This window comes from Eulemur rufifrons, chromosome 28 (genome assembly GCF_041146395.1).
Source record: "Eulemur rufifrons isolate Redbay chromosome 28, OSU_ERuf_1, whole genome shotgun sequence".
Lineage (NCBI taxonomy): Eukaryota > Metazoa > Chordata > Mammalia > Primates > Lemuridae > Eulemur > Eulemur rufifrons.
The window spans coordinates 39987017-40000064 of record NC_091010.1 but is presented as its reverse complement, the minus strand read 5'-3'; the positions used below and the strand labels follow the sequence as shown (position 1 = coordinate 40000064).

Genomic DNA, 13048 nt, shown 5'->3' with positions numbered 1-13048 from the left:
CTTTTCTCTTTTCCTTTATTTTTTCCAGCTCTTAGTCTTGCATTCTCAGGAAAGCTTCCCTCTTTCTCTTCCTTCATTCTATTTGGGAGCCACATCGTAATCCTAACTACAGCTGATAACCTAAGGATGGTGTTTGAGGGTTGTTTTTACCAAGAAGGGAAGACAGGGGTTGTGAAGTGAAGAACCAGTGCCGTGAACACCTGTGTCCTTGGAAGGGGTCAGAAGTCCCTTAGTCTTCCCCTTCACCTCACGTGATTTCTCCATGTGCCTGCATACAAGATTTTCATCTCTTTTATTCACTGCCATATCCCCAACATTTAGAGCAGTACCTGTCACATAGAAGGTGCTCCACTAGAATTTGTTGAAGGAATGAATAAGTATTTTGGATGAATATATAAATCTGGCTTGTTTTTTTACTATATTTCAATTTTGTCATGTAAATATTGCAATGATGCTAATTTTCATTGTGAAAATATGATTTTGGATGTTTGTGGGATAATTTAGATATCAAGGGTATTTCTAGCAGAAATTATATTTTTAAGTTTTGACCTACCAACTGCTGACTTTAAAAAAATAACCTGTGGGGAAATTAGTGACTCTCTGTACCTTTCCTTTTTATGGTTCAATAGTGTATCTTTTATATACATAAAGGAAGTAAAACAACAACAAAATGACCAGCTTTTTCCTGTCTCTGCTTCTCAAGCACTCTTTGCATCCTTCCTAAAATAGAAGCTGAGACTGTTAAATATAGAGGAAAACACAGATTTAGAAAGCTGAAAAATAATAAGCATTTGGCAAAACATCTTACTGTATACGTTTTCTCTGTTTGCAGAGTCTCTTTTGCATTATAAAACTTTGATAACAGAGAGGGAGAAATATTTCCTATATAGAACTAAACACAGAGAAAATGTTGGATTTGCCTAATATTTTTCAGAATTATGCCTTTTCTTGTGCTCCTCCTCAGAACTGGAGGGGCAGGCTGTTTTTTTATTTTATAGATTGTTCCTCTGACATTGCTGTTGTGTGAGAATTTTCTGGGTGAAAAAAATGATTACGTTCTACTTTCCATTTCAAACCTCTGGGATTTCCAAACTAGCTCAAAAATCTCTGTGATCTTAAATAAATTCTTTTACTGCAGTGCAAAGGGGAAGTAAAAATGAATTAAAAGCTGGCTTCAATTAAGACAGCTGAGGAGATCAGTGGGTGGGTAATATCAGAGTGTGGTAGGCCTTGGTTAATTTTCAAGGATGTGTCAGAACATCCCATATCATGGGATGTTCCTGTCTTGTTCCTGGCTGATTTTGGTGGCTGTGGTCATGGGTGGGGGATGGGGAGGGGCAGGTTTTTAAATTTCAGGTTTTTGCTTCCATGGATTATGAGAAGCTACAAGGTATGCAAAAAACATGGACTAACTTTAGAGTCAGAGGACTCTCAGGCTACGTGGTGGTGGACTGTGACACCTGGAATAAAATAGGTAGCAGCTCAGAGCCTTAGTTTACCTTTCTGGAGAATGGGCATAATGATGGCTACCTGGAAGGGCTGTTGTGAGGATTGGCGGTGGTGCCTGGCTGGTGGTCTTTCCTCCCTTGAACAGTTATGATCACAGAGTTCACCTGTTGTTGTCTGTCCATTTCTCTCCTAGGTACCTCGGGATCACGAGGCCCCTAACGTACCCTGTGCGGCAGAACGGGAAATGCATGGCCAAAATGATTCTCTCCGTCTGGCTGCTCTCCGCCTCCATCACTTTACCCCCGCTCTTCGGCTGGGCTCAGAATGTAAATGACGACAAGGTGTGCTTGATCAGCCAGGACTTTGGCTACACGATTTACTCCACCGCCGTGGCGTTTTACATACCCATGTCGGTGATGCTTTTCATGTACTACCAGATTTACAAGGCCGCCAGGAAGAGCGCCGCCAAACACAAGTTCCCCGGCTTCCCGCGCGTGCAGCCGGACAGCGTGGTGGCGCTCAACGGCATGGTGAAGCTGCAGAAGGAGGTGGAGGAGTGTGCAAACCTCTCGAGACTCCTCAAGCACGAGAGGAAAAACATCTCCATCTTTAAGAGGGAACAGAAGGCAGCCACCACGTTGGGCATCATCGTGGGGGCCTTCACCGTGTGCTGGCTGCCCTTCTTCCTCCTGTCCACAGCCAGGCCCTTCATCTGCGGCACCGCCTGCAGCTGCATCCCGCTGTGGGTGGAGAGGACATTTCTGTGGCTGGGCTATGCAAACTCTCTCATTAACCCTTTTATATATGCCTTCTTCAACCGGGACCTGAGGACCACCTACCGCAGCCTGCTGCAGTGCCAGTACCGGAACATCAACCGCAAGCTCTCGGCCGCAGGCATGCATGAGGCCCTGAAGCTTGCCGAGAGGCCGGAGCGACTCGAGATTGTGCTGTAAGGTCATTTATCACTGTTTTCATTTTATGCCCCCTCCCCACCCCTTTTATGCAGCTTCCTCTTGCAACACATCACAGAAAGCTTCCTGAACCCGTAGCTAGCTTGTTTTCTACTCAGCTATCAGATTTGAATTCTTAATAGTATAGACTCCAGTCTGCCACCCAATACGATTCCAAAGGCCAGAGATAGGTACTCATTTGAATTGGAAGATGAGATTGATTTGCTGATGAATTGCGATTCCTGTGATTGATGACCAGGAAGGTGATACTGTCCATTGTTTCTCTATAAATGGAATCCAAATTAAGTCCTTATATCTGAATTCCTGTAACATCATTTTAGTTGCTGTTATTCCTCCCTCTTCTAATGACCTCATCCTTCACTGATAAATTCTTCTTTTGAGGAAGGAAGCAAAAATGATCTTTCCACTACGCAGTTACATTCACATGGGCTGAAAGGAAGCGGCCCCGGCAAAAGGAGAGTGGTTGGTGTGGGGAGATGCCAGGATGGGGCAAGGACTTGAAAGCCACAGGAGAAGTGCTGCAGGCCATCTCTGCAGCTGAGAACCCATAGAGTTGTTGCCTTTGTCCAGGAGGGCCGACAGACTTTCCAGGAAGCAGCTACGGGGGGTGGGGGCGGGGCGTGGGGTTAGGATCTGAGAAAGGATTGCCAAGGGCAGATGGTGAAAAGGAAATGGAAGTTTCACCAGGACGCCCCACGTTAACAAATTGGCCTTGTAAAGAAGGAAGGAGACAGTATAGTAGTTAGAGTCATCAGCAGGTCAAACGAAGACTTTGTTTTACATTTAAAGTCGAGGAGATACCTCTGAAAGCCAACCAAGGGAAAAGAAACTTGGAATGAGAAATTGGAAGGTGCTGGCGAGACAGGGAGCAGATTAGTGTCCTACATAAAAGAGGAGCTGTTCCTCTTCACTGAGCCCGGCGGGAAGGATCGACCAGAGAACCAGGGGCCACTAGCTGAGAGGGACTTTCCTGGCCATCTTGTCCAATCCCTTCATTTGACAGAAGAGGTGACTGAGACTGGGAGAGTGAGGTGTCCCACACTTAGCTAGTGTCACAGCTAAGTCAGTTTACATCACACAGTATCCGAATCCTAGTGCAGCACATTTTTCATATACTGGACTGCCTTTTCTTACAACTCAAAGTTGGAAGACGGCAGCTGTACTATTTCTTGAGCTCGGTGTAGTTTCATTAATTAATTACTTTTTACTTCTGTTATATACACTCTTTTGTACCTATTAAATTGTTCACAATATAAAAAGTAGCATTTAAGAAAAAAAGAATACAATTTCAGGTTCTAGAGCAGGTACCACGATCAAATCCAGGAATCCTTCTAGGCCTATGAGATTCTATTGAATTGAACACTAGGCTTTGCTCTCTAGATTATGATTTCCTTCGAGAAGGAGCTATGTATTAGTCAGATTTATTTTAGTGGAATCTGGTACAATGACTGACACATAATAGATGATAAATAAAAATAATTACTAACAATTATTGAATATCTTCTACTATGTGCTATACACCATGGTACCAGCAGAATAGGTGCTTCTATCATCCCCAGTTTTCAGAAGAACAACTTGAGGCTCAGGAACATAAAGTCAACTGACCTAAGATCACATGGCCCCTACGTGATAGATGTGGTATGAATCACCCCAATGTGGGTGTTCTTGCCTATTATGCAATACTGCTTGTCAAATGGTTCCAGTCTCTAAGCAGTGAATAGCCAATGAATGTTTTTGAGCTGGGGATCATAGCCATCAGCTCTCTAAGAAGACAAGTAGAATGACCTGTTACTCTAAGGAAGTTAGGTTTATTAGACCTACTGTATTATGGAAGGATATCTCCTAGACAGAGTCTGGTTTCTTAGATGAAGGAAGTAGGAGAGATTATTCATAGAGTTTTAGGGCTTTGGCTGAGTGCTTTGAAGGTAGAGAACTGGTGATGACTCTGCGGAGTTTCGGATGTAATAGCTTTCTTTGGATTAGTGGGTTCAGTTAGATGAGGGCCTTGAAGCAAGTATTTATGAACAAGCTATTAGTCTTGTTAAATAAGCAATTTTAGTTGGTGTACAGCCTTTTCTTCTGGAAGCAACTATTTGCTGGAACAAGTAGCAAGGTTATTTTATCTGGCCCCAGGATTGTCTAGCACAGGAAAAGGAAAGCATGTGGTTTCAGTTCTCAGGAGGAGCACGCTGAGGGATGTGTTTGAGAAGGTCTCTCAGGCAATAGTGGGCAGGGCACACAAAGTGAAAGACGAGTGGCAGGGGGTTCAGTTAAGCAGCTGATATATAAATTAGGAAAGAACAGATACAATCCTGAACTAGAAAATGCCAGTGTGTTTGCATGCCTCCTACACAGTCAAAGCACTTGAGAATAAATTTGTTGATTATTTTAGCTAATAATTCACAGATAATTCAGATAGATCACAAAATGATAATTTTAAAAAATGCAACATAAACAGGTTTCCCAATTTAAGATAATAAAAATCCACATTTGCTGAGGATTCACTGTCAGGCATTAGGCTGAGCAGTCTGTGAATTTTATCACTTAATCCTCAAAACTTTATGAGAGGTTGGTTTTCTTCACCTGCATTCTGAAAATAACACAACAAGGGCTTGGAGAGGTCAAATAATTTCCTCACAGTCATACAGATAGATGAGGGTGGTAGAACTGGATTTGAGCCCAGGAAGTCTGTGTTCAAAGTGCTTTTAACTTCTATGATACTGTGCCTTTTATAAAAATAAATCAGCTAATATAAAGTCCAAGGATATTTGCCTTTGTATCTTTAGCTAGCATGGAGGCTTGGTTTTTGTTTTTCTCTTAGTCTAAGACAGGGGTTAGCAAACTTTTACTGTGAGGGGCCAAACAGTAAATATTTTAAGCTGCAAGCCGTATGGTCTCTATCAAAACTTCTCATCTCTGCCTTTGTCATCAGCACAAGTAAACAAATGGACATGGCTATGTACCAATAAAACTTTATTTACAAAAGGAGGCTGCCAGCTGGATTTGGCCCACAGGCCTTAGTCTGCTGTCCCCTGTTTATATCTCTCACAGTTTGAATATGTAATTACAGAAGATTCAAATCATTTAGGAGTGCTGGCCTAAAAATATCTATGAACTTTAGGAAATTTCTGGTGATAGAGCTATGGTGTGGCTGCCATGCATTAAGGAGGATAGAGAAAGTATATGACATCTTTCTTGTTTTGTGTGTATATTTCTATTGGACACGCCATACATCAATACAGGCATATGCTGCTATGGTCTGAATGTTTATCTACCCCCTAAATTAATATGTTGAAACCTAATCTCCAATACAATAGTATTAAAACGTGGCTCCTTTAGGAGGTGATTAGGTCGTGAGGGGTCTGCACTCATGAGATTAGTGCCCTTATAGAAGAGGCCTGAGGGAGCTTGTTTTCTCCTCCTGCCCTGTGAGGACACTGCTGGAAGGCACCATTTGTGAAGCAGAGAGCAGGCCCTCACCAGACACCAGGTCTGCTGGTGCCTTGATCTTGGACTTCCCAGCCTCTAGAACTATCAGAAATAAATTTCTGTTATTCATAAGCTACCCAGTTTATGGTATCTTGTTCTAGCAGCCTGAATAGACTAAGACATATGCACATTCATCCTTTTTTGTAATAAGGAAAGGTGGAAACAAGAAAAGCTGTAAGATCTGAAGGAAAGGCAAATAACTCAGAGCTTACACTAACCTTGATCAGAGAAGACATTCTGATCCTTCAGAAGGTGTGGTGCCAGGATATGGGCTCGAGGATGTCTGTGAAGGTGATCCAGATATTTATAGCTAAAGGAGAGCAGAAATGATATTCCAGGTGAAGGGGGCAGTTTTTGTAGTGGTACCATTGTGGGTGCTTTTTCAAAGAACTGTGTGGCTGAAGCTAAGCATTAGGTTGAGGGAACCGTTAGATCAGAGTAGAAAAGATGAAGTAGACTGGGATGACATTATGAAGGACCTTCTATGCCAGCTCTAAGAATTTGGACTTTAGTGTAGACAAGTGGTCCATAACCAGGAGTAATTTTGCCCTCCCCCTGCAACTGGAGACATTTGGCAATGTCTGGAGACATTTTTGGTTGTCACAGGTGGGGGGGTGAAGGAGGGTGCCACCGGCATCTACTGGGCAGAGGCCAGGGATGCTGCTAAACATCCTGCAATGTACAGGACAGCCTCCACAACAAAGAATTGCCTGGCCCATAATGCTAAAGTTGCGAAGTTCTGGTATAAACAGTGGTAGGCTATCAATGAATCTACAAGTAGGGGAATAGAGTCATCAAAGTGGCAAAGACTGATTCATGGGATGGGGTGAGTCAGAAGGATGTCAAGAGTCTCTTCATTGGCTTGTTTTTCCCAGAAACATTTGGGGGCCTGCTATGGAGAAGGCCTGGTGCCAGGCATGGTTGGGGTAGAAAGATTAGTAAGGGGCAGTCCTGGGTTCTGGAAGCTCTGAATCTGGTAGGCTGGGGTGGCTGTAGAAGTGGCGTGATGGCTAGTGAAAGATTTGTAACCAGAATAATAACCCACACAGACCATACTCTGCACGGTTGCTTTCACATCAACACTAGTTGGGTAACCCCAAACAACTCCTAACTCTGTGGAATATGGATGACAGAGCCAGTCTCTGGAGTCTCAGGAGGAATGACAAATGGTATCCAATTCACAGCTCACGGCACGCAAGCCTTATTAGAATCCTTTGCTCCCCCTGCCTCTCCTCTGCCTCTCACCCTAGAGACTCTGGGCTCCTCCCTCTAATTTCTCCAGCTCCTTCCCTGGCTGCTTGATTCTAGTCCCTTACTTTTTCTGCTTGCTCTGCCTTCTTGGCTCTATTTTTCTCTCCTACATAATAGTTTTCTTCCTTTCCTGTGTAAACTGTCTACTAGACTGTGTGTTGCTACTCCCAAATATTTACCCATTTCTTCCCGTTTTCTCGATCAGCCTAACCAGAGACTCAGAAGTCCAGCATGCACTCGAGAACTTTCCTTGGGGTAATGGAGTGAATAGAGGGAAAAAGGCTGTGAATACTTTTGCACTGGTAATTTTAGTTTACTACTATCAATTTTAATCCTTTTCACAAGTATTCAAAGATTGGTAATACTGTACAAACCCAAATGTGATAATGTGATGTGATATAATCAGGGATTCTTTTTTTTTCTTTTTAATTTGATGACTTTACTTTGGGATTTGCTTTGAATTGCCATAAATTTCTTTTAAGTGTCATGTTTTGATGAAGTTTGTTCTTTGACACCATTTATGAACAATATTGAAAAGCAGTGTCTAAAATACTTCCACATAAAAGAATGTCATGATCTTGTTTTGAAGTAGCTCTTCCTTTTCTTTTCTTTTTTTTTTTCTTCTTGGTAATTATATTGTCTTTCTCTTCAAAGAGCCATTTATAATCCCTGTCAATTGTAGTGGTTCTCAGCAGTAACTTTGGGTTTCTGCCGTGAATTCTGCCAATATACTGCTGCAGGGTTTGTGCTGAAACTTTGGAGTTCAGGGTGATTCTACCCTTTCTTTATGGAAACCAGTAATTAAAAAATAAAATGAAATAAAATGAATCCCAGAGGAAATCGGGACGAAACATCGAGGCTCCTAAAACCCCAGGTATTTGTGATGGGATGTTGCCTTAAAGGCAGAAACAAACAAAAAGTTTGCTATTATTTTGTGGACCTTTTCCCCCACAATAGTATTTTCCTCATAATTAATTAGCTGGGATTCAGCACTTTGTTTTTTATTAAATCATCAACTAGTAATAGCTTATTTGCTTCATGCTTTGCAATTTCCTACATTTTAACTTTGCAACATCTCTTTAAAGTAGGAAAGGCAGGTGATTGCCCTCTCCTGCTTTTTATAATATATATGTTTTTGTTTTCTTAGTGGTTAATAAATACACTTAGGACAGTATAAAACCAAGCAGGAGAGAGAGGTACAGAAGAAAAATAAGCTGGGGGCGGGGAATTCTTAAGAAGAAAATGTCCCTAGTAGAAACCAAGAAGGAGGAATGGTTGAGGGGAGTCTTGAAGAAAGAGTGGAATTTTAACAAGAAGGGCTAGCAGGGGTGGAGGTGGGGTGGGGGCTGCTGCAGGCAGAGGGACCAGCATGGACAGAGGGGCACAGACATGGATGGAGGGGGACGAGGAGCCTGGGGCATGTCTTCAGCAACACTGGGAAGCTGGGTAGGCTGGGATCAGCATGGAGGGCCAGGTGGACAGGGCTGGGGGAGGGAGAGGAAGGCTTTTCAGCAGGAGTGAGACCAGGGCTTCATAAGAAGGGAAGGGGGATGGTTTAGGAGACTGACGTACGGGTGAGGTCTCATGTCAGGAGGGCCTGCACGAAGAGGGTGGTGTCGAGACCAGGAACGAGGCCCAGGGTGTCTGAGATGTTTGGCTGCTGGAATCCCCAGACCGTCACAACTGGCTAGCAGGTGGCTGGCGAGGAGAGGGAGACTCTCCAGATGGTGCGGCGGCGTGCAGAATGTTCTGTACAAGACCTGGTGTGAGCAGAGCAGTGCTGAGCCACAGAGGAAGTGTGGTCTCTCCTCTGTGCTGAACAGGCAGAGGCCCTGGGCTTGGAATCAGTATCTGTGGAGCACAGTTGGGGACACAGCCTGTTTCCCGTTTCCATTCCTAGACACCCAGGAGCCTAGAGTGCTGGGTCTGGGCTGAAGTGTGGCACTTGTCCTCAGGTGCCATTCTGTGAGGCTGCGGGGCAAAGCCATGGAATGTGTTACCTGGGAAATCCACCAAGTGAGTCACCCATCCCGAAGGGCCAGGCTGAGAGGGGGATATCAGAGGAGGAAGAACAGGACCAATGGCAGGACAGCCAAGTGAAGGGGGTGCTTTGGATAGGACAGGGACATGGAGACTGGGTGTCCCAGACCCTGGGACCTTGTAGACCTAGCTCTTAAGCACAGGTGTGGTATAGTAAGTTGAGGCCCATGGAGATATGGAGTTCGGGGCATGTGGCTCTACCCCAGGAGAAGGGGATTTTTTCTCAGCCATTGTAGAGTGGCTGACACATCTCCATGCTCGTGCCACAATTCTGTGAGTCTGAGAGGGAGGAAGTGGGGGAAGTGGGGTTTCCTGGTCTCTGCACACAGAGCTTACTATAACGCACCTTCCTAGGTTTGAAAGGGAGAACACTTCTCATTGGTAGTCATTCTTCTTTTCAAGCAGGGCAAGTGCTGTTGTATTTTGCAAGAATTTTTGAGAGCAAATTCATTTTTGGCTACAGCTGTATTATAAAAGTGATTTTCTAAATGGGTTATTTGGGGCTGATTTGCAAATATATTAAGGCCTTGGCAACTTGCAGAAGTTATGAAATTTATGAAAAGAGCCACAGCACTTTTTCTTTCCCTTTAAAGATGCTTGTAATCCCTTAGAAGCCACAAATGATTCAAATTACTGACTGCCGTAAAAAATTAAATCCACCCACCACAAAATGAAAACTCACATTTACGGTTCTGCTAAATCATTTTCTTGTCTCTCTCCCTCTCTCTCTCTCTCTCTCTCTCTCTTTTATAGACAAAACTCTGACTACTGTAGAAAAAAAGGTCATGATTCATGATCGAAAGCGGAATAATGGAGAGGAAATAAACAAGGCAAAATAGAGGTGGAAACAGAACGAAATCATTTGCGGAGACTGCAGACTGGAATGCGGCTTCTTTCTTGGGATGGCTAAGCCCTGACAAACAGGGTGATCTGTTGTACAAAGTATCTTACGGGGGAGATCGTGACCTCTCCTTTTTCCTGTGGATCAGTGCTAGTGTGTGTTCTCAGTTTAAGACAGCCAGATCATCTCAGCAGTAAGCACACTAACAGAACTGGGTTCCAGAAAGGAAGCAGTTTCTGGTGCTTTGCATATGTCCAAATCCACACAAGTGGGAGAAAGTTCCAATGCACATTTCCCATGCTTCCGAGTTTAGGCATTGTGGTGACTATTCAGGAATCATTCATGAGACAGAATGTATTTTCTTGTATGACAGAAGGGTTTTTCCAAGCAAACTGCGGTAAGCATAGTGTTGAATATGTTGCATGTCCATGTTAGAAAACAGAATCCAGTCATCAGCTAATACAAAAGATTTCCCAGAGCAGTGTTTGTTTCAAGCTTCTGTCAAATAGTTTGGCTTTTCTGCAGGGTCCCTGTGACTTCCCCTCCAACGTACTTTCTCTGTTAACTCACTTACTGTTATGGTGTAACTCAGGAACAGATCTTGGGATGGAGAGAAGCATAAAAGTTAAGCTTTTTCTTGGGTCCTGAGAGGTGAGGGTTTCTACCGGATGAAGTGCCAGTGCTGCATAACTGCATTGTAATTAACACGATTATTGGCATGTTTTTGAATCTCAGTTATATAATACGCGGGTGCAGCAGGCCCACGGGCTGGCCCATAACCATGTGTTATGTGGAAGATGTATGGAAATAACGGGTTTTCCATGAACGGTTGTGATGTGTCTGGAGATGTAGCATGAGCACGTTCGTTCTTGAGCAGCATTGTATTCCATTGAATTGTGTGAATCCAAGGTCAGCTAGACCACTCTTGGGAAATTCTCCAGAATGCTATTCTGTTCCTTCTAGAGAATTCGTTTTTGTGTTCTCTGTATCTTAAATTAAATGTGTGCCTGGGCAATTCTGTCCCCTGACCTCCCCGTCCCCCATGGTAGACATTAAGGGAAGGTGAGGAAACAGAAAATGTCCCTTTGGGGATAGTGTTTTTTTTAAAAAAATGGTACTATGTAATACGTATGAGCTAAGGAGACAGAAAAACACTAGATCAGAAGAGTACCTATATCTACAAGGGAAAAATGAATGCAAGCCTTCGTTTCATAGGAGAGAACTGAAAGAGAATATATTATTTTCCTACAAAAAAGAAAGCTGTCCTCTCCCAGGATAACGTGGAATTCCAGCGTGGACTATGGACTTCTTCCAACTTTCATTGACATTGCTTCTTACCAGACACGGGGAAGGGCTGCCTGTCCTGAAAGGGGAGGTGGACACTGTCCTTTCAGACAAAGCTTGTACAAATTCCTGAACCGCAGATTTGCTAAAGTGACCGTATATACTTATATTCCTAATTTAAATGATTATTTATGGTCAGATACATATTGTTAAACTTGAAAATGTTTTATTACATTACATCAAATAAAGGTTATTTGTAGCTGAAATAAAGCAACTTCAGTAAAGATTTTTAATTAAAGGTCTTATGTCATACATATTGCTGCAGGCAGAATGGCACAAGGGCACACTTCACATGTTGCCTGAAATCCTAACAGGTAACTGAGTTCTGGAATTAATTACATTGCACTGTGACGATCCATCCCCTTGGTAACTTTTTATTTTTTTAAATAGTGACTGTCCATTACTTGAGTTGAGTAATGAGTATTGATCGGGCTCCTGCCACATTCAGCTCTGTAGGCGTCGAGGGCACAAAGATGGGCGCAATTCTCACTTGTGAGGAGTTTGCCATCAGGTTTAAGGCAGACATATCGCAGATTGTCACAGTTTAGTACAATACGTGCTACAGGACGTTTCAGGGAGTAACATTTTTCTTTCCTGTAGTATAAGACAGGGACTTACTGTCACTTGGATTGATTCAGGTTTCCAAATGTGTTTATTTAACTTTTTGTTAGGACCTTTGTTATTTCAAATCGTCCCTTTATCCTGCCTGACTTGAATGCTTGGTTATTGAACTCTCTGCTTCGTTCTGGCTACAGTGGCTAGACTGCATGTGTACACTGTGCTTTAAATATATGGTAACCAAATAAAAGGGAAAGGTAGAAATTGAAAGGGAATGAGAAAAACAAACAATATTTCACGTATGACATAATTTGTCAGTGCCAAGGGTGCCACTTTTATTTTAACTAAGAATTGGGAAAATCATTGAAATAAACATCTTATATATGTTATGACTGTTCAAGAAAGAAGGACTATTATGACTAATCTCTCTTCTCACTCTAGGGTATCAGCTGTCATCTTCTGGCAAGGCTGAATATTGGGAAACCATGCTTGGGAAATAAAGTACTTGTAAGAGATAACTGAATTACTGGTGCCTTAGTGTTTAGTTTTATTCTATAAATATTAAACAGCAGGCACTCAGAATTCCTAGGTTTTCTAGAAACTGTTTCATAACTCAAAGCATTTACTGTGGTGTCATGTGCTTGAGATGCTTGTATATGTATTTGACGATCAGATTTTAATGCAGTTTCATTAGGTTCATTGATTGTAGGCATGAGATCAACAATATGAATAGAAAATGCAGACAGTTTTTCAAATAGTTTATGCTAATGTAATAATTGTCTGAATTACCATCTGGAGATGGTGGGAATTTTCCTTTCAGCATTTTGATCGTTGACTCAATTTTCAATTTAGTGGATGTAAATGTTTACAAATCTTGAATTTTTTTTAAAGCAGTCTATGTTCCTTCTCATCTCAGGACCTTCACACATGCTTTTCCTCTCGGTTTGGAATATTGTTCCTGCTCTTAATTATTTATTTGACATATGTCTTCATCATTGTTCAGTAATTCTTCAAAGGCAGAGACTGTGTCTGTTTTCCTCAAGAGTGTGCCCATTACTTAGCATCGTGCTGGGCATATATTAGTAGGAGAGAGGGATCAGAATTG

At 42.6% G+C, this 13048-nt stretch overlaps 1 protein-coding gene across 3 annotated transcripts in view; it reads left to right on the top strand.

Annotated features, from left to right (window-relative positions):
• Window positions 1–11618, top strand: part of HTR7 (5-hydroxytryptamine receptor 7) — an 84125-nt gene extending 72507 nt beyond the window's left edge. The window contains exons 2-4 of one of the 3 annotated variants that reach the window (XM_069460589.1): window positions 1643–2398; window positions 8752–8854; window positions 9954–11618. In XM_069460589.1, the coding sequence (XP_069316690.1) occupies window positions 1643–2398; window positions 8752–8851 (856 nt within the window). In that variant the 3' untranslated portion in view covers window positions 8852–8854; window positions 9954–11618. Of the gene's footprint in view, window positions 1–1642; window positions 2404–8751; window positions 8855–9953 lie in introns of all 3 variants that reach the window. The other 2 variants (XM_069460590.1, XM_069460591.1) reach the window with 2 other exon arrangements.
• Window positions 11619–13048: the final 1430 nt, after the last annotated feature.